The sequence below is a fragment of the Lithobates pipiens genome, unplaced genomic scaffold (genome assembly GCF_037356315.1).
Source record: "Lithobates pipiens isolate NorthernLeopardFrog02 unplaced genomic scaffold, aLitPip1_a1.2 Scaffold_28, whole genome shotgun sequence".
Lineage (NCBI taxonomy): Eukaryota > Metazoa > Chordata > Amphibia > Anura > Ranidae > Lithobates > Lithobates pipiens.
The window spans coordinates 34,963,789-34,986,187 of NW_027507789.1; the positions used below are offsets into that span (position 1 = coordinate 34,963,789).

Genomic DNA, 22,399 nt, shown 5'->3' on the forward strand with positions numbered 1-22,399 from the left:
GGAGAGAGAGAGAGAGAGGAGAGAGAGGAGAGAGAGAGAGGAGAGAGAGGAGAGAGAGGGAGGAGAGAGAGAGAGAGAGAGAGACACTCGGCAGAGGCAGCAGAGCTTGTGAGAATCTGAGAGATCATGTCAGAGTATTTCGGTATTTCGGGGGGGGGGGGGGGGGGGGGCTGGCCAATTACCCTGTTGCCCCCTCCCCTGGATCCGCCCCTGCCCCCAACAAGACAAATGCAGCAACAATCCTAATAGATTTTACCAATTTTGGCTTTAGCTGATATGAATAGTAAACAATCACTAACAAGACTGCGCAGACTCCTATAGTATACATGTACACTCATAAATGATTCCTCATTAGTACATGCTACTTGTGTATAATGATGCAACCAGGTGTGATTACTCACCATTACATACTACTTGTTCCATCCGTTGAATTTACACGTAACTAAATGCAGGAAACTGAAGTAGCGTAATAGTAAGAATTGTTTCTATATCCGAGGTCTAAAACAGGTCCAGTTTTAAAAGGGACATGTCAGGATAGATATATGAAAGCTACCATTGCGGTCACCTTAAACTATGTGTACATCAGGTGTCATGACACTTCACCGCCTACAGATTTATTCTAGGTCAGTGCCTTATTAAAGTGGAACTTTACCCATAACAACTTGATAAAACTTTCTTTAGCAAGGAAAGTACATTCCACATTAATAATTATGCTACCAAAATTAGTGTGTGCTGCAAATTGCCTCCAGGATTATTTCTTCTTGCTGGATGCTGCCAATTTACTGAAACCCAGAGCTCCTGAACAGCAGTAAATCTTTAGGCTGTCCACAGATCAGTCTCTACAAATTTGGCACAATGCCTAAACATTGAGAGCAACTGAGCATGTGCAGAGCAGCACGAAACAGTGTATTCATAGATTATACCTGCATAAGGGGCCAGCTTGAAGTAATCTAGCAGGATTTAAAAGTGGAACTTCATTCTCCAAATTAACATTAATTCTTTTTAATCCTCACACTGCTAGAAATTAGTAAATAGATAGTAAATTATATCTTTTTTTTTGCTTTAAATGTATTTATTCTTTCTACATTTATTCAATTACTTTCTGGTTTGCTGATGATATCATACATCCCCAAAGTCTTCAGGAGAGGAGGTAGGGTTTTCTCACCTAAGCACACAATCCTGCATGCATGCTTGAGCCAAGAGCAGATGGATTCCAGGAAATAAATGCTACATGAATCATTTGCCCTTACTCAAGATGGCCACAGCCAGAAATGCTAGAGGGGTGTTTTCAAAGTGATTTCTAAACAAAATAAAGCATAGAGACATGGATGGATGGGGGGGGGCGGGGTGGGGGTGGGGGTTCTGTTTTGAATTTAAAAAATGAATTCAAATTTAAAAAGCTGTTTTCATTTGTGGTGCTCAGATGCAGATCTGCTTTAATTTTCTGACTAAAGTTCCACTTTAAAACAGAAAAAAAAAAGGATTGGTAGCCACGAGGTATGCAGCCTCAAAACAAGTTAGTCCTCATATTTTGTCAGGTTCCCTTTACAGTGAAACAAACCATCATACCAACATTTCACGTTAAAAAAAAAAAAAAAAAAAAAAAAAAAAAAAGTGTAAGGTGTAGTAATGAGATTAAAAAAGAATCACAAAGCAATCAAGTCCCTCTCACCTTCCAATTTATTTTCTGGAGAAGAACAAAATAATGTCCCAATTCCTCTCCTCCCCCTTTCACTTCTCGTGCCCCAAAAAAACAAAAAAAAAAAAAAAATATGCGCCAGTCCCCAACCACTCGATGTCAATGCTTTGTCAATGTATGAAGCTGCTCAGGTGACCGACTCAAGCCAACGTCTGGATCGCGGCCTCCCCAGGCAGAGGATGATGTCCGCTTATGCAATATCTGGAATGGATCTCACAGTGGTTTGAATGTAGAAGGGCAACAATAGTATGGAGGGACTGTCACAGTACGATCAGTGCAAAAGACACAAATTTGGGCACATAAAAAAAAAAAAAAGAAAATGGAAAAAAAAAAAAAAAAAACGCAATAGGGACTGCAGTTTGAACTTGTACAAATCAACAAGCGCTGGCATCTTAATGTGTTTTCTTTGTGTCCTTTTCTCCACTCGTGGGTGTTCTGATGAAATAGAAAGACAATGTATTACAGGTTAAGAAAAAAATAAAAATAAAAGCTACTACATTAAAACTTCTATATATTAGTCATTAGTTACTTGTAGTTCTTTTAATGTAGGCATGTACAGACTCACCTCTGCAGAAAAAAAATAAAGAACCAAGACAGCCTTCTGGAACATCACCTCATACACTGCAATTCATCCTTTATTATATCCACAAACAATTAGCAACTGAAAGCGTAATACCAAAACTACCTTTCATCAGTACAGCTATTATATTTTAAAATTTCACACCTTGGTTTTCATATTCCAGAAAACGTTTACTGCCTCTTGTTGTCACTTTGTGTCATTTGGATTGATGAAGGGTTGGAAAAATTGGGTCACTGGGAAAACAAAGTAGAACTATAGGCAAAACTTTTTTCTTTGTGGATAGTGCAAAGGTGTGTTCTAACCACTGTCATATTTGTTTCCATATGTGTCCCACTGGGGACATTTCTCTTCACTTCCTGTCCCATAGCCAAACAGGAAGTGAGAAAAAAAAAATCCCTGCAGATTAAGGGGAACCCTCCCCCCCCCCCCCCCCCCCCCAGGTGATCAGAAGTAGTATCCCCATTGGAAGATTTGTCCTCTATTACTTTTCTAAGGGACAACCCAAAATGTGTGATTTTCTTTCACGGTCAATGATAAATGGTAAACAGGACAAATAGAGAGGGTGAATCTCCCTAAGCCCCTGTACACACGGTCGGAGATTTTGGCAACCAAATCCGTCCGATTTTGTCCGTCAGATTTAGTCCGACGGATTGTGTCCGAAACTGTTGCATACACACGGTCGGACTAAGTTGTCGAAAAATCCGATCTTTCAGAATGTGATGACGTAATTTCGTTACGATGGGACTACATTCAGGCTAGTAGCCAATAGCTTTGATGGAGGAATTTGATCTGAGCATGCGTGGCACTTGGTCTGATCAAAATTCTCTACACATGATCGGAGTATGTCCAACCGGCCCAGTTGGTCAGGAAATATTTCCAACATGTTGGAAAATTGGGTCCGACTGAGATTCGGACGGAATCAGTCCGAGGCATACCACACACAGTCGGATTATCTGACGACACGGTCCGATAAGACGCATTCCGACGGATTCTCCGACTGTGTGTACGCGGCATAATGGGGGCATAGAGTGCAATAAAATGTGACAGGTGTTCTAATCCATCTCCACTCTATCCAAAAAAGTAGAAAAAAAATAAAAAGTTTTGCCTTTAGTTATACTTTAATTACAGCTTGACCTCAATGTGAGTTAGGAAGTTGAAAAAAAAAAAAAAAAAAAAAAAGTTTCCACAATTTTAATCTATTCTATAAAACAAGTACGCAGAACAGAATTCTAGTGCGGGACACGATCCCTTTCTTATCATCATCATTATCAATGGCAACTACTGCTAATTCAATAATCAAGCTGGTTTCTAATATGGAAAAAGCTTTCGTTCACATTTAAAATTCACTTTGGCACCTTTCACCTTTTGGCAATAAATTCCAAATTCTGATCAGCAGTGAAGAACCACAAATATCGTCAACTTTCTGAGCTTCTAAATCTTATTATATGCATATCTATGAACCAATTATCTTTATTCCGAATGTCATTAAAAAAAGCACAAAGCAAAAATGTAATATATTGCAGCTTACCAATCCTCTGATATGGTGGCTGCATCTGTTTTTTTCCCCGTTTTCACCTGGTGATCTGGCCAGTAACACACCTCCTGTGTTAGGAGCACAGGGGGCAACTTTGGGCAGCAGCACTGTTAATCTGGGGGGGAGGGACTAACAAACCGAAGCCAAACCCCAGCTTACATTGCCGTTAAGCCCCTTTCAAACTGCACTGCTGCAGCGGCGCTTTGCCGGCATTATAGCCGCGCTGTCCCATTGATTTCAATAGGTAGGAGCAGTTTAGGAGCGACGAATACCTCCTTTTTGGGGGGGGGGGGGTGTTTAGTGGTGGGAATAAGTGTTTTACTTGAATAAAGTACTCGTGCAAATGCCTAGCATCAGCACTGATACTGGTGCAACACTAATTATAAGCACCCCAGTCAGCGGTAAATAGTTGTCTCAATGCTCTTAACTGATACATTTGCAGAAGTGCTTGTTCTGTTGAAAAACATCACTTACTACCTGTATCACCAGATAAAACTAAAGGAAAGAAACGCTAATAAAAGAAAATGAAGCCATCACATCTAGAAACTGGTAAGCTGCAATATAATAAATGATTCCTTTTGGGTTTGGTAGCAATTATGTTCCTGTCAAAGGGCTACTGCATTAGCATTTAAACACTATACATTGGTTAAATAATGTTCACTGCTTCATTCATAGAGATGAATACAAGTGCATGAACTACACAACAGAAATGTATGCAGAGCACATGAAACTTGTAGATAAAACGGCTGATCTTGTCCACAATCCAATGCTGGGGCCACTGACAGCTACACATGGGGGAAGATGAGGAACACTCCCCAAGTGTTAGAAACCTTCAATATTTGCTGCTTTTCTCTGTCAATCCTTCCCCTACCCCACCGTATAAAATTCAAAATACTAACCACAACATCGCCCCCAGCATTATCACCAACCTCATCTGCAGATATCACCCAAATCGTCCCCTCCGCTCCTCCCAGGACCTCCCGCTCCCTAGCTCCCTTGTTACCATCTTCCATTCTCGCCTCCAAGCCTTCTTCAGAGCTTTTCCCATCCTCTGAAACTCCCTGCCCCAGTATGTCCGGTCAGCCCCTACCCTGTCTGCCTTTAGGCGATCCCTGAAAAACACATTTATTCAGGGAAGCCTACCCCACCCGTACCCAAGAACTATACCCAAGCCACCTCCATCAGACCATGCCCCGCACTATTACCTTTTGTACCACCTCCCCTGCTCTTTAGATTGGAAGCTCCAGGAGCAGGGCCCTAAAGGTGCCTTCTGTATTGAACTCTATTGTAATTGTACTGTCCCCCTCTACATTGTAAAGTGTGTGCAAACTGCTAATATCATTCAGAGATTTTATAGACTGTTGCACTCCCGGTGCTGCCATAGTTCATCCCACAAAAATCAGTGTTGGGTCCAGGCTCTAGAGAAGGACCACCAGGATGTATTCCTGCCCTGGTTCTCAGACACACATAGACCTGCCCACCTCCAGATGTTCTAGGCTCTGTGACTGGACCAGGGGTTTTGTCTTGTTATAGGAGATGGAGATGGAGACCTCCCCCCCTAGAAGGGGCTGCTCTTACTCCCGATTGTGACTTGCTAAATATAAACATGCATACCGACACTGTAAAAGATGAATTCGAATAAATCCACATTTTCCTCAGATTTATATAGGTGTTCCATGCTCTTCCACAGGTCTGACAATTGGCTGGAACATCTTGCGACATTTGTTTGAAGCAGAGTCAATGCAGATATTAATACCACACCAGATGGAGGTGTACGGATGTTAGCAATGAGGGGTTATAGGGCACCTCTTCAAGCACACAAAAGCACAAAGCTTGTTCTTCCTACCTCAGAGGAGATTAAAGCCACTGAAAATAGAGCAGTGACCCTCTTCTGAGGCTTCACGTCAGTCAGGAAAAGCCCAATGCATGGTGTTTAGTAATGAGTGGTGAGCACAGATGGAAGATTGGACACAAAGGTATGGTGACATGGAGGGTGGTCAGCATGCAAGTTGACCAAGAGGAACAATGTGCAAAGGCAGCCTTACTTCATGGGGAGCACCCAGATTACCGAAGAGTTCTATACTTTGCCAACCTACTGCTTTGTTCAGCTGCAGTCCTGAGAGAAAGAGGGAGGAGAAAGAGAAGCGGAGCAGTGAGACAGCTCAAAGTAGAGTTGAAGGCTAGAAATTAAGACGCACCTTGTACTAAATGCAAAAGGAGTCTGATGACCTTAGATACTAATCTGCTTCCGGCTGCCTCGCTTAGAATGGGCAATAGAAGAACAGATTAGCAAATAAGGATCATAAGACTTATATTATCCATTGATCCAATTTTAACTAGCAGATGTGTGGTTTTCATCTGCACGTTTGACAAATCCGCCATTACAATACAAGATAAAATATATTTTGTTGAATCATACCTTACAAAACACCCCTTACCTTATACTGGTTTTTGCATAGTTGGCTTCAAATGGTTGTAAAGGGTGGTGAAGGAAGAAAATCTTGTGCATGCAGCTCCCCCATAATATTTACCTGAGCCCAATCTTGATCCAAGAGCAGCTGCTCTCCCGGCTCACTGGCTCTGACACAGCAGCAGCCATCGACTCCCACTGTGGTCAACAAGTGAGGGATGGGGCTGAGCCCCATTCTGTGTGTCAATGGACAGACAGAGTAGGGCTCAGGGAGTACACACACACACACACACACACACGTTCCTCCATAACAAGTGGCACTGAGCAGGTGGGTGGAGTCCACAGCGTCGATGGAGAATCCAAGAAGGAGGAGGATCGGGGCTGCTCTATGCAAAACTATTACACATAGTACAAGTACATTAAACATAGTGCATAACACAAGTATACCATGCTTTTTTATTTTTCCCCCTTTATTATCACTTTCAGTAGGTGTAAGAGCGGTGTACTTACAAAGCATTTGCAATATTTTCAGCTCAAGACTTTAATGGGTCGGTTCAAAAACAACATAAACATTCCATAATTCTAAACTACCGTATATACTCGAGTATAAGCCGAGATTTTCAGCCTCTTTTTTGAGGCTGAAAGTGCCCCCTCGGCTTATACTCGAGTCGCCGCTGTCTGACTGCTCGATCAGCGTATCGAGCAGACAGACGGCGGACATTAATTTTCAAAAGCCGCGCCTCCTTCTCCGCCTCCGCCTGTGATAGGCGGAACACTGAATTTCCCAGCAGTCAGTGTTCCGCCTATCACGGACATCCGCTCATTCTCATACTACGGACGAGTATGAGAGGATGTCTGTGATAGGCGGAACACAGGCTGCTGGGAAATTGAGTGTTCCGCCTATCACAGGCGGAGGCGGAATTTTGAATTGTAGAATGGCCGCCGAGAAGAGCGGCGATCCATCGGCACGGGACGGAGGAGGCATGGCACGGCACGGGACGGAGGAGACACGGGACGGAGGAGGCACGGCACGGGGGAGGCACGGCACGGGACGGAGGAGGCACGGCACGGGACGACGGCGGCTCGGGACGGAGGCTTGGGACACAGGTAGGCTGGACACACACACAAGGCTGCACGGACACACACACACACACACACACACACACACACACACACGGATGGATGGATGGATACACACACACACACACAGGGATGGATGGATGGATACACACACACACACACACACACACAGGGATGGATGGATGGATGGATACACACACACACACAGACACACACACAGGGATGGATGGATGGATGGATACACACACAGGGATGGATGGATGGATGGACACACACACAGGGATGGATGGACGGACACACACACAGGGATGGACGGACACACAGGGATGGACAGCCATGTCTCACCCTCGGCTTATACACGAGTCAATAAGTTTTCCAGTTTTTTGGGGGTAAATTGGGGGCCTCGGCTTATACTCGGGTCGGCCTATACTCGAGTATATACGGTAATAAGATTTTTAAAAATATCCATTTATGCCCCCCCATATCTGTGGGCTACTTGTGCATACAGCAAAGCCTACCGAAAACACTGATATTTTTCATAGCGCCAGCTTGTCCTCTCTTCTAGGACAGACCAGCCGTTCGGACGAGAGCCCCTTGTGGTACCAGGAGCAAGTGATGTCCTTTCTGAGCCTCGCATATGTGCAGTGCGATCTCTTGTCATCGCAGATGACCCTAGCAACTGCAACACTCTCTCCACCCGTCAAAGCAGCTGAGCTCATCTGCTCATCAGAGAACACAATACACATGTGCAGGGTTCGGAAGGAGGATGGCACTCCCTCCTGTACTGCTAGGAGGCACTTGTCCCAACAACTGGTCCGTCCTAGAGAGAAGAATATCAGAAGAGTTTAGGGTAGGCTTCACTGCGTGCACAAATAGTCTACAGGTTTGGGAGGAGCATAAATGGATATTTTGAAATTCAGATTAGTTTAACAATTTGGAATAGTGTTCATGGACTGCATTTTTTTTTTTTTTTTTTTTTAGATGAACTAACTTTTTTAAAGAAACTCTGTCGCCATTCATTTCAACAGCATTCTTCCCATGTATTTTAGGCATGTTCTTTTATTTACCTGTAAAAGCTTCCCTTGAGTAGACATGCCAAAGTCCTGAGCATGGATGTGATATCAGCAGCCCCAGTCAGCTAGGGCTCTCACAGTATTCCCCTTTGCTCCTCCCCTGGCATTTATATAAATGTTAATGTAGAGAGATTAAGTGAGGGGTGGGCTGTGACATGCATGGAGGGAAGAGGCTGTACTAGGGTATTGACTCTTCCTGCTAGCAAGTCCAGAGGCATATTGCAAGCAAAAAAAAAAAAAAACTGTATGGGAAGAAAAAAAAAAAACTGCAAGTAGGCATTTTAAATAGTCGATTCTTCAGCGCTTTTACCTGCAATGCTTTAAGTTGGTGACAGGGTCTCTGTAAAGAAAATTTTCAGGAAAGAAATAAGAGTTGCATTGTTGATGTTTTTCAGGGCGCAGGTTTGAGCGCCAATCGCCCATATCCTTGATTTATTAGAAAGTGCGTTAAAGACCTGCAACATACATGCAGGTGTCCTTTTCTGACTGCAGGCTTGCTTTAGGACAACGCTACAGCTTTACACATTCCAAAAAAGTCATACATAGCAACTTTCATAAGTGTGGCTGGTTCAATTTAAATTTGTATCTGCAGCAAAATCTGGCAGCTACCATTCTTCCTACCTACACAGGGGTCCTATAACGAATGTTCTGTTTACTCAAAGAAGTGAAGGCAAATACTGCAGTGTCACATGACCAGAGTCAGCTGACATCAAATCTAAGATGGCAGCCCCCGGGGCAGCCTCAGGGCTTGTGGATGCCTACAGAGGGAAGGCTTTTTATAATCATATATGGGAAGGTTTTTATTGAAATAAAATGTTCTGGCAACGGGGTCTCTAACAAACAGCAGAAACCTGGCAGAAAAAGTCTTGATGAATAGAATATGTATAGACTGTCTGAGAATGTTAAAGCAAAGCAACAAAGTTTTCCTTAATCCTCTGCATACTTTCAGGTATGAATTTTAATTTTGTGACTCATTCGATGTGAAAGCTCTGGGCTAATAAGCACGGTCACACGGGAAGGCAATAGCCATGGTAGCTTACACAGGACTTTCCATTGCTCATGGCAGCTGAATGGATCTGTGAATGAGCAAACAAAAGTATAGCGGCTGAGCAGGGCTAAGATAAGTGAACTTGTTGTTTGGCTCTGTTAAGATGAAGTGAACCTGCACTTATGATGCTACATACAGGGCAAGGCACAGGTTCACAAGTTCAGGTTCACGTCCCCCTTGTTTTGTCCCCGATGTGGCCCCAAGCCTTAATCCACCATTACCGGGGTAGAACCATATCACATTACAAGAGCGGTCAGTCTATTTCTTCACATTACCTCTTGACTGCTTTTTGGGCGAGCATGCGGTTTCCTGCAAGGAAAGTGACAATTCCCAGTATGGCCAGGTATTTCAGGGTCTGGAACATGTTCAGATGGGTCCAGTAGACATACATCAGACCCAGCATAGCTTGTAAGACAAAATGTAATGATTAGCATATGGAACTAATACACAGACAGCCAATCACAACAATCAAAACCAATAATAATTAAGTGTGTTGATCCATACCTGCATGTCCCAGGTGGAAGATTAGAGTGCTTGGAGCAAAGGTGAAGTTGGAGATATTCACACCAATCTTAATCCACTACAACGAAAACGTGTACAAAAATATATGTCTGTTAAATGGCCTTAGTATTTATAGCAGCATATTCAATATTCTCATTATGAGCGATTAATCTATTTAGTACACTTCTTTTTCGGTCAGGGTAAATCATTCCTACGGTTTCCTGTATTTGTTTAAATGTTATGGTCATAGCTGTGCATGTCCTAACTTTGTCACTGGTGCAATATAAACCAATACTACTACTATGTGCAATCACTTTATAAACAATATGCCATCATTGAAATGTCACTATATCAGGGGAAAAAAAAAAAAAAAAAACACAACAACTTTGTTCTAACTAGTTTCACGAGATAATGTAACTCCTAGCTTAAAAGGTAGTATTAGTATTCACTGACTACTTCCATTACAAGTCTCCAAAGTGAATCTTAATATGCTTAAAAGGGATGCAGGGTGTCATACATATATTTTCTGTTTTATGTGGAGTTTATACATAATAAAAATTTTGTCTTAACCGGGTAAATATACAAAATTGCATGTAAATAGGTTGAATTTACATTTTACAGGGCATAATAGCGCTAATGTACAATCGCAGCTGAATTAATCACAGAAGTGTACAATGTGCGACTATAAAAAAAAAACAAAAAAACACAATGGTGTAAAATGTACCTCCAGTCATTGTTGTCATTTAACCCCAAACCTCCCATCCTTTTTAGAGCATGTTCCAGCATTTTTTTTTTGTGATAAAGAGCTTTAATAAAACTTGCTGTTACATTATCGCTAGGCTTGTTATACCCTTGCTGGAACGGCTCCTGGGAGGTCAGTTCCTATTGACATAGGCACGCCCCTGAGACTACATCGCCCCACAGCCCCTTCTGTGTGTGGGCAGGCTCTTGGGAGAAAAAGGTAGCAGCATTATTTTGCTGGGAAAGAAATCAATGTAGTGATACATAGAGGGGAGGTGGATAGGTGAATGGTCCACCAGGCAAATCTGACAACACTGATTGGGATTTCAGTGCAGCACAGACACTTTGCTGTTAGCTCACACTGGATTTCTAGCAAAATCGGCAGACATTTTTCTGTATTTCCAACGATGCATTTCAGAAATGTACTGAACATTTACACTATTGGTTTTATTTAAAGAAGTAGTAGGTAGTGCTAATCCAAACCGAAGAAATGCCAGTTTAGCTCTTCAGCATTGTTTCTACGTCAGAATATTTTTGTCATACAAAAAACTGTCAGTGCCACTGGCCTGTCACAGAGACGTACTATAAATCATTTAAAAAGGTAACACTCAATTGCTGGAATTAGCATACTGAGACGTGTTTTTTGAATACAGTGATCAAACACATTGGTAGAGCCTGGTAGTGTATTCTGGGTCAAATGTTTTGCTTTATTCACATTCGTTTTTTGTTTTTTTTGGGGGACTTTCAGGTAGTAATCAATGTTACGAACGACTCCTACTTAAGAGCGAAGGGAGACAACTGGACGCAAGAGGAAATCTACCCCAAGGAAGGGAAATTTACTCCTGTAAGAGTTATCATGGGAAAAAGGTGTCGCCACAGAAGCTTCATCACCAATCCTCGTTTCCAAAACAACTGAAAAAAATTGTAAAAACCCATTTGTCACGGGGACAGAAAGTGAGGTGAATAGGGGCACAGACAGCAAAAACAAACATTACAGGGGTGTTAACCCTTCCCTATGCGATCCAAAAAAAAAAAAAAAGAATTTGGGCTGAGTTGCACTTAAAAAATGAACAAACCTACAGAACCCATCTTGTTCTTAATCTGGGGGCTGCCTCTACAAGGTTCCGTAAACACTATATTCATATCAAGTGTATATCAGCTATGTATCGAGAGACTGACTTGGTTGTGTTTCTTTAGGTTTGGATGTCACACCTTGTAAAATTGCAAATGGACAATAAAAAATATAAAAAAACAAAAAGGGGGGGGGGGGGGGGGGTAGCAGCTACTTACAAGGATGAAGAGCAGGAGCAGTGGGGCCAAGACCAGAGCAGTAAATGTGGTTGATACAACGTTGGGGGGTCGCTTCTCAGGCTCCCGGAATAAGTGCTGCAGAACAAGACAGATATTGGTTTTTAAATTGGCAAAATGTAGGAGAATACCTACTAAAAGTTTTTTCTTTATGCAATCTTCAGGAAGAAATGCCAGACAAAATAAATCAAAAATGTTCAGCAGGCCAGTTCTAACACATCTTAGGAAATCCCTGCTCAATCTTAAAACAGAGAAAAAATAAAAAATAAAATAAACACACCATAAACCTACCTCCCATTTGTAGAAGTTTGGATTTGACGATTTTCAACACTGTACAACAATCACAATGCTGCTACTTCACACCTTAAGGCCCCTTTCACACTTGTGCGACTTGGGACTGCAAAGTCACATGACAAGTCGTTCCCAATGATAACCATTCACGTATGTGCGACTTCAAGTACTACTCTGGTCCGACTTTGATACGAGTTGAGGTCCATAGACCTCAAGTTCACACAGGCATTGCCTGAAATCGTGGCCACAAAATCATGGTAAAAATCACTCGACTTTTAAGTCGCAGCAGTGTGAAAGGGGCCTAACTTGTTTTCTTCTTTTATTGGTACTTTCTAGACTTGCATTACTTAATACCAACGTGAATACACTCTTAGTATGGAGAACCCCCAGCTAGATAAGCCATTAGAAAAACTTTTTATCATTTATCCATATAAATCTCTCTCTAAACATACTGGGTCTGCTTATGTCATCTCAATTACACATATTTTATTATGTTATCAACTTGTGTAACGCATAGAAAAAACAATGTAATATATCCTCCCATTAACTGCTCCATGTGGATTTCTGTCCTACATAGTTCAAATATCATGCCATCTAGTGTACTTGAAAAGGAGAGCCAGACACACACTGATATCAGTGTCAATAAATGTATTGTTCCAGCTAAAAATCACCAAACACCCACTCAGGCCATGCCATTACCCAAAAGGGCTCAATTATAGAGAGTTCCTGCAATTACAACCCTTTAGGTAAAATTAAGCACTTGATGCATGGTCTTGGCAGATGTCTGAAGGCGTTTGCCAGAAACAATTAAGTTGTTGAAGCCAATCTCATCAGCGCATTGCCCGCTTCTTTGTTTACTACACATGGGGAGCGCTACCACACTGCAGGTTTTGACTGGCAGTTCTCTGGCATTTATCTAGTGTGCTGAAAATGGGTATGAGCCATAGATGCTAGCAACAGTGCTTGCCTATGCACAAACATATATAGTGTAAAAGTGTATAATTTTTGCAGTACTCAACTTGTGGCCAATATAGTTGCTCAGATCCATCCTTCTAAAGGGCATATTTGGGGGGGGGGGGGGGTGTAATAAAACTGGAGAATACAAAATCTGGGGCAGCTCTGCATAGAAACCAGTAAGCTTCAAAGTATTATTGTCAAAGCTTAATTAAAACAAGCTGAAGTTAGAAGCCGATTGGCTACCAAGCAGAGCTGCATATATTTCTCAGGTCCTCAATAATGCTATGTGCACTTCATGAAGGCTTATGCATTTCTCTCTATCAAGGTATCTGTTGTCATACAAAGTTACCAAAAATGTATGTTGATGTAAATATACATGGGAAGAACAAAAGCGGCACCTTGTAATCGAGGGACTGTGGCAGCTACTGGGTGTCTACCCCTGTGAAAGCCCTCCAAGCCAAACATCCAATATATGGGGTAACCAGGAACTCCTAACTCAATTATAACCAACTTGTCTGGAGTTTCTTCCCCTTTAAACACACACCGAGCGCAACGCATGCCATACATCAGATGTCAAATGATTGACACATGTATCACCCAGAAGTCATGATCCCAGACGGTACTTCCCGTTTCATAACAACATTCATATTTTCAGTTTCTGGAGCTCTGGTTACCTGTATGTCTGGTTTGGGAGTGAACAGGCTCTTGCTCTGCATAGGGGTTGGAGCATCTTCCTCAGGAAACTTAATCACCACATCAGCCTGAATCAGACCAACAAACACATTACTACAACATTATTACATTTTTAACCAACATTAACCAGTTGTAGACTTTGAGCATAACACAGATACACGTAATAAGTTCAGCTCCTCCACCTTCCCCACAACTCTCTGGCCACTTCCTGACAACACTTGGCTGATATTTTATATATATTTTTTTAATCACAGGAGCTGATCTTTCTAGTCCTGAGTCAATCTGCAGTGTCAATGAAAGTTAAAGATGAGCTCCAAGCTCTCCCCAAATAATTAAAAGCCAGCAGCTACAAATACTGTAGCTGCTGACTTTTAATATAAGGGCACTTACCTGTTTAGGGATCCAGCGATGTTCTCACCCAAACCTCTTCTTTAATCGGCTTTGGGTACAGGTGTCGGCATAGCAAGTAAGGGAAACAGGAAGTTAAACCTTGTGGATTCACAGCCAGTTTCCCACTGAACCTTGTGAATGGTCCCATAGTCTTCTGGGACCTGTGGCGTGTCCTAGAAGACAGCAGGGGAAGGAGGGGTGGGCTGAACTTCCAGGTCAGATCGCCACGTCAATCTCTGCTGGAAGTGAGAGCTGGTACCCGTCAAAACCAGGTACCCTCTCCCCCCTCAAAAGTGCCAAATGGGGCACCCTGGAGGGAGATATATATATATATATATATATGCGCTCCGTTCTCCCCCTCTGGTCTGAGAAGAGACCCATGACCATCAGTCACTGACTCTCTGCTCTCCTCTCTAGCACTCACTGGAGCACTGGGCTGTGGAGGGGGTGGGGGGGATTGGCGTAAGCCCTCAGAAGTTTACCAGGAGGCTGAGCCAGGTGCCCATCCAGGCATCTGGGTGGATCCCAACCATATGGTCAGGATCTTCCCTGAGCATTTTTCCCAGCTAAATGATGTCAGCTGACAGTGGGCTTGAGCTCACTGACGGCTGAAAACGGGTAACAGGCATGCAAAACGAACTGCACTCCTGTGATCCATATGGAAAAGCTTTTTTGGCCATACTTTTCCTTTAAGATTTTAGCAAGGTTATTATTACTACTTCTTTATGACAATCTTGGTTCATTCAAAGCAGATCAAAGGCTTGACTCTCGATTTGCATATAATGTCAGTTAATCACCTTTCACACAGCCAGTTTGTTGCAGCCTCTGGATTCCTGCTGCTGGAATGACCGGGTAGATGACTGCATTCAGGCTCTGGCATTTGTCCCAAACTGCAGCCAATTGGTCTGTGTGCAGCTACATGCGATCAGCAGCAACTGCTGTTATATCGCATAGCCTGGTCATTCCAGTAGCAGGAATCTGCAGATTTTTGATGCAGGAATCCAGTGGCTGAAATAAACCAGCCATGTGAAAGAGGCCTTAAAGCAATTTTCCTATTTAACCCTCCGATATCACTAATCAGCCGTAATTCTAATAATTCCTTCTCCTCTTAGTTCTTATTTTGCTGCCAATTTTTTGTATCATTTCAATTTGTTATTAATGTTAAAACTTTTGATTTGTTCCTTAAAGGGGTTGTAAAGGTAAAAATTTTATAGGTTTAAATCAATGTCTGTTAGGTACTTATACACATTCATGTTCTTACTTTTATATATATTTTTTCTATATATCCGAAAATCTACCTTCAATATCATGCCCCTTCATTTCCTCTGCTGTCTCTGCCTTTATTTCCGGGTTTGCGGTGCGCGTTCATGACAGGCACGGCACAGCGTAATAAAAAACTACAATTCCCATCATGCTTAGCGGCATTGCGCGTGCGCGCATGCGCACTGTCTTTTTTTTTCATTTCGCCTGGTTACCGAGAACGAGCAAAGTTCTCGTGTAAAACGCCCCCAGTAAACACCCATTCCTGCCCACACAGATCCTAAGTTAACACCCATCTCCACACACCGCCCCCAGTTAACACACATTCCAGCCTCCAACAATAGAAACGAAAGCAGCATGGTAAAAGCTAAAATCTATACAAAACGATTGATTTCCCAGTCTATGTAAACCGTATTACCATGTCTGCTTTTGTCTGTGGTTACAATACACACATATATATATATATACATATATATATATATATATATATATATATATATATATATATATATATATATATATATATATATATATATATATATATATATATTTATTTATTTATTATTATTATACACGATTTATGATTTATATAGTGATTACAATTTACGCTGCACTTTACTATATATATATATTCTGGATTTAAATTTATTTTTTAAAAACTCATACTATACATTTTTTCTAATGAAATAAATGTAAACTTTATTGCAATAAATCATTGTATTTTCTGTTATAATTACAGTATAATTAAATTTTTTGATTACATATAAAAAAAAAAAAAAAATTATGTATATGTGTGTATATATATATATATATATATATATATATATATATATATATGTATATATATATATATGTTTATGTGTGTGTGTGTGTGTATATATATATATATATATATATATATATATATGTAATCGAAAAATGTAATTATACTGTAATTATAACAGAAGATACGATGATTTATTCCAATAAAGTTTACATTTTTTTCATTAGAAAAATGTATAGTATGAGTTTTTTAAAACTAAATTTAAATACAGAAAAAAATGATTATATATATATATATATATATATATATATATATATATATATATATATAGATATAGTAAAGCGCTGCGTAAATTGTAATCGCTATATAAATTGTGTATAATAATAATAAATCTATAAATATTATAACCCTAAATAGTTTAAAATCATGAGCATGAGCAGACATAGGGATGGAGGGATGTATGAGCAGACATAGGGATGGAGGGATGGATGAGCAGACATAGGGATGGAGGGATGGATGAGCAGACATAGGGATGGAGGGATGGATGAGCAGACATAGGGATGGAGGGATGGACATGACAGAGATGTGATGGAGAGAAGTATGTATAATAAATAAGGCGGAGGGATGGATGAGCAGACATAGGGATGGAGGGATGGATGAGCAGACATAGGGATGGAGGGATGGATGAGCAGACATAGGGATGGAGGGATGGATGAGCAGACATAGGGATGGAGGGATGGACATGAGAGAGATGTGATGGAGAGAAGTATGTATAATAAATAAGGCAGAGGGATTGATGAGCAGACATAGGGATGGAGGGATGGATGAGCAGACATAGGGATGGAGGGATGGATGAGCAGACATAGGGATGGAGGGCCGGACATGAGAGAGATGTGATGGAGAGAAGTATGTATAATAAATAAGGCGGATGGATGAGCAGACGTAGGGATGGATGAGCAGACATTGGGATGGAGGGATGGACATGAGAGAGATGTGATGGAGAGAAGTATGTATAATAAATAAGGCGGAGGGATGGATGAGCAGACATAGGGATGGAGGGATGGATGAGCAGACATAGGGATGGAGGGATGGATGAGCAGGCATAGGGATGTACATGAGAGAGATATAAAGCTGGGATGCATGTAAAAATAATATTACTGCCTAGGCAATGTGGTTGGGGGGTGGGGCGTTTTTGTTTATATTGTGTATGAGCAGTACATGCTTGCTGGTGCATGAATACAGTAAAGGAAATCATCTAAATAAACATTATATTGCAAATTGACAGTAATTAAATAGTCCCCTATAATGCTTGGTTAAAGATTACCTTGTTGGTTAATATAAACTTTAGAGGCTGCAGCTGTTTTCTTGTCTCTTTGACTTTAGTTTTGAAGATCTTACGTTATGATTCTAGTCTGCAGACTGCTAGGGGGCGGAGCCAAGGCGGGGCTGTGTAGATCAGTGCAAAATCCTAATAAGGAATAGAAGGAGGTGCTGCATCACTGCAGACACACCCACAAACCACCAGCCTCTGTGTCTCTCTGTTACGTACAGAGCGTCTCCACGCAGGGCTGTAGTACTAGCCTGGGGCGAGCATAACTCCTCACCACCACACACCAACGGCTCGAGAGACAGTGAGAAGCAACCAGGAAGTACTACAGAAAGAGAAGATTTTGAAGAGGGACCAGTGACAATTGGAGAGGAACAGAAAGAACAGGTAAGTGAAATAGCACTGCCTCAGCTTAGAAGAAGATAATAAGCTAATAAAAAAAATAACTTTACAACCCCTTTAATTTTTTTTGGGTGATATTTAAAAAAGTAAATGTAAAAAAACTACATAAGAAAATGTTTTTTTTTTTATTCACATGAACACTGGTAGAACTAGAAAAAAATAAAAATTGTTTGTTAAATTTTTTGTCGATCGATTGCAAATAAGATCATTTTTATAAAAAGAACAATACAATAATATATATACACACACACACACACACACACACACACACACACACACACACACACACACACACACAGTTTATACCAGGGTAGATAAAAAAAAAAAAAAAAAAAGAAGATTTTCCAAATTCTTTTTTAATAAAATGCTTTTGGAGTAAAAATCTGAAAGAAAGTTTTCCATTTAAGATGCATTAATAATTTAGTTTATTCAGCATGAAATGGAGCTTAGTTATGTAGCTCTATATTCTGCAATTTTTACATTTTTGGTGAACTCATTCAATGAATCCAAGCTCTGCAAGCTGAGATAACATGCGCTGCATTGATACATTCACACAATTTCACAGTAAGCATGAGATAAAACAAAGTTCCTTTATCCCATTGTTCTGCAAATCTATGTACACTACAAACTGTATGATTGAACTGGTTCTGATATCGCTGTTTTACTAACCTGACAGGAAAAAAGAAAAAAAAAAAAAAGCACGCAAAAAACAGTAATAATCAAGTTTGGAAAAACAGATTACAGGTCCACTAAGTAGTTAATGTGTATGAATGATTTTTGGAGAATAGGGATATAGTTTAGTGTCACTTTTAAACGGCCATCTTCAGATTTAGCCAATTAACCTATTAGTGATACACGAACGGTTACATTTCTTTTGCTAACTGTAAATTTGATTTCATGCTCACAGTATCCTTATTTGTTTTACTTTTTTTGTATCAATTTACTGCCAAAGAAGATGGGCAACGAGTAGTTAAATCTAGCAATGAGATTTAATTACTTGTGCAGCCATAGGCTAATAGGCAAGCTCCCATCCCATAAAGTAGGCCTATATAATCTGCAATCATAAAATTATTTTAATCCAAAAACATTAAAATACGAGTTTCTAAAAGATTAAGGTGCAAGACCTCGTCAGCCACAGTAAATTCATGTTTATCACTGCAGATGGAACATGGAAAACCAATAATAAACACCACATACCATATTCCAAAGTATTGGATTCTCCAGAGTAGCGTCTCCTACCATCAGGAACAGAGTATACGTTCCAGATGCAGAGTCAAACTCTGACTTTCTTTCAGTTGGGTCCAGCTCAAACCGGTAGGTGCCCTTGGTGTCTGGCTCAGCTACAAACACAACTTCCTGGCCTGTTTTTTGGTTGTGTAGCCGAACGAATGTCTAAAAAGAATAAAACAAAAAATACTCAGTATCTGATCATAAAAAGTGTGAAGAGTTAATATGAATAAACTATCACCAGAAATTGTTCAGGACACATATGTAATGATAAAAAGGGAACTTTAACTTGCCTGTAAATTCCACAGGACTTGTATTCATAGACCATGGGTTATACAGTATGTTGGCTACCTTCAGGCAATGGGACACTGCCCACTAGTGTACTCTCAAATAACCCTACCCACTCCATGGGAATCCATTTTTTTTAGCATGCAAAATGAGTGACCAAAGGAACAAAAAGTACAAAAATATTTTTAACTTAATTGTACAGTAAAGGAAACTGGACTTTTAAATCACACATTTTTCTCAACTAGGGTTCCATGGAAGTCTAGGGTTCCTTCAGAGGTTGCTAGGGGCTCCTTGAGCAATGTGCAATATTTGTCTCAGATAAGTTCCCACTGACAACATTGATCTTTTTAGTTATCTGTAAGAGAGGATTCTTCCCAATGACCACAAGTGTAAGGAGCATTCTTCCCACTGACCATCACACTAATGTATCCTGAGTTGTAGACAGTCATTTTTAGAAAGGGTTCCCGAGACCACAAAAGTTATTTCAAAAGGTTCCCCTGTGTTGAAAAGATTTTCATAGATCATAAGACTATGCAAAGCAATAAGCTCAAGGGTGGCCAGCAACAAAGCAAAAGAACTGCAAACAGGCCCACAAAAAAAAACAAAGTTACTCAGCATCCATGCTGGAGAGCCTAAGAGACACTAACAAGACTGGTGGGTAAAGGAGGAACACTTTCTTTAAGGGCATAGGCCCTGGAAATAAGCCATTGGTTCCACATGGCAATGGTGGAGGAGGAAGCAACATAGCCTTTATGAGAGTCCCCAGGGAGAACCAAAAATGGAATCAGATTTGCTAACAGAAACCATGGTTTGCCAGGTAGATGCTGATAACATCCATGCAATGTTGGGAAAGTTCTTTGGTGCGTTTCGGAGTAGGACATAGGGAAGAACAATGCACCCTCATTGAGGCAGAAATCTAAGAACACCTTGGGGAGAAAAGCAGGTTTTGGTCTCAAATCCACCTAGTCCCTGTGCAAAACAAGAAAAGTGGTCCTTCAGTAGAAAGTCATCCAAGTATCCTCTGGCACGAATGCCATGAGTCAGCAGAAGAGCAAGAACTGTGGAAAGAACTTTTGCCAACACTTGGGATGCAGAGGAGAACCAGATTAGTACTGATACAATTAGGCAGCGCTGGTTTCCCCCAGCAAAGAATATAAGCATTGCTGTGCAAGGAAGATGAGCATATGAGTGGCATCTTGTTATTCTACTGATATAAGAAAGTACCACTGAGAGAAGATGACAGATCTTGCCAATTTCCATACTCTCTATATTTATTTGCTAGGTACAGAGAACGGGGAATAGTGGTATAAGAAAGGATAACAGTTTACTACAAATTTAATCCATTTTTTTTATTTTTAGAAGTCCAAGGTTGACAGAGACACAAATTTGACATCCTTATAGCCAAAGGGCCAAAATTGTCAATTAAATTCAAAATTCATTTACATAAACTACACACACTCTAAATTCAGGTGCCAGACACCTTAAAAGGGTGTATTCCTCCCCACTGTTTTGATATGCAGTTTTCACTGAAGGCTTCCTCCGCTTATGTTTTTTAAAACCTAATCTAAATTGCTCAGGGCTGTGATGAGTATGCTTTTGGGTTTCTACAACATATATACAACATTCTACAATATACCTGGTGTGGTGTTAGACTGGCCCCTGTGTTCACATCGGCAAGCTGGAAAGACAAAGCAAAGTTCTGGTGGCCATCAGCAGTGAAAGGTCCCTTGGCTTTGGAGGGGAACAAAACTCTACAGAGAAGAGAAAAGTTTACTAGCAGTTTCTCATGGATCTTTATGAAAAACTTTTTTTGTTTCTTTAATTACCTGGAAGTTTTAGGAGAGATACTCTGGTCTTTGTCTACAACAGACAGGTCAACATTGCTGATTCCGACCTCTGTGGACACTTTTACCTTCAGCTGCAAACACATCATTATAATTACTACTCCGCAATAAGATTATTAAAAATCTCCAAGGGGCATTTAATTTTTTTTTTAAAGTGTTAGATATACCATTGAAACTGTTCTGTTTAACAATTATCAGACACAAGTATGTATATATTCTTTACATTTGGTTTTTCTTTATGAATTGTAGACACCATATAATACCCATACCACTTGCTCCCAATGAAGATACTACATGACCTTTAAACGCGTTGAGTATCACTCTATTTATACATGAGTGATGTAAATGAGTATTTTTTTGGATCTCATTGTGAACATCATGTCATATCTAATATAATTCTATTAATGGTCGATACAGCATATGCTGTAAATATTTTATATTTAGTACTATTAAATTTGTAACCTTTTATCTACCGATTTTTGCATACGCCTTTTCAGGAGTTATTGCCCTTTAAAGAGGAAGTAAACCCTAATGGGTTTTACTTACTCTTTTGCTCACTGCAATATATACACACGCATTTTTTTTAGCAGAGACCCTAGAGAATAAAATGGCAATCATTGCAATATTTTATGTCACACTGAATTTGTGCAGTGGTCTTTCAAATTAAATTTTTGGGGGGGGGGGGACTTTAATTATAACCTCCCCCCCCCCCCCCAAAAAAAAAAAAAGACACACATACACGCACACAATATAGTTACCACAATTTTTTTTGTATAATGTGAAGGATGATTTTAGTAAAGTAAATAGATACCCAACATGTCACCCTTTAAAATTGTGCACGCTTGTGGAATGGTGACAAACTACGGTACTTAAAAATCTCCATAGGCGACGATTATAAAAAAGTCTTTTTTTAATTTTCCAGGTTACCCGTTTAGAGTTAGAGGTGGTCTAGTTCTAGAACTATTGTTCTCCCTCAAATGCTA

General features: G+C 40.5%; 1 protein-coding gene across 2 annotated transcripts in view; it reads right to left on the bottom strand.

The window, feature by feature from the left end:
* Positions 1–1,662: 1,662 nt before the first annotated feature.
* Positions 1,663–22,399, bottom strand: part of RPN2 (ribophorin II) — a 63,187-nt gene continuing 42,450 nt past the window's right edge. Inside the window, exons 10-18 of one of the 2 annotated variants that reach the window (XM_077459059.1) lie at positions 21,399–21,490; positions 21,209–21,323; positions 19,255–19,449; positions 13,897–13,983; positions 11,957–12,052; positions 9,929–10,004; positions 9,700–9,829; positions 5,859–5,929; positions 1,663–2,134 (exon numbers count right to left, since the gene is read on the bottom strand). In XM_077459059.1, the coding sequence (XP_077315185.1) occupies positions 5,878–5,929; positions 9,700–9,829; positions 9,929–10,004; positions 11,957–12,052; positions 13,897–13,983; positions 19,255–19,449; positions 21,209–21,323; positions 21,399–21,490 (843 nt within the window). In that variant the 3' untranslated portion in view covers positions 1,663–2,134; positions 5,859–5,877. The remainder of the gene's footprint in view (positions 2,135–5,858; positions 5,930–9,699; positions 9,830–9,928; positions 10,005–11,956; positions 12,053–13,896; positions 13,984–19,254; positions 19,450–21,208; positions 21,324–21,398; positions 21,491–22,399) is intronic. The other variant, XM_077459060.1, reaches the window with a different exon arrangement.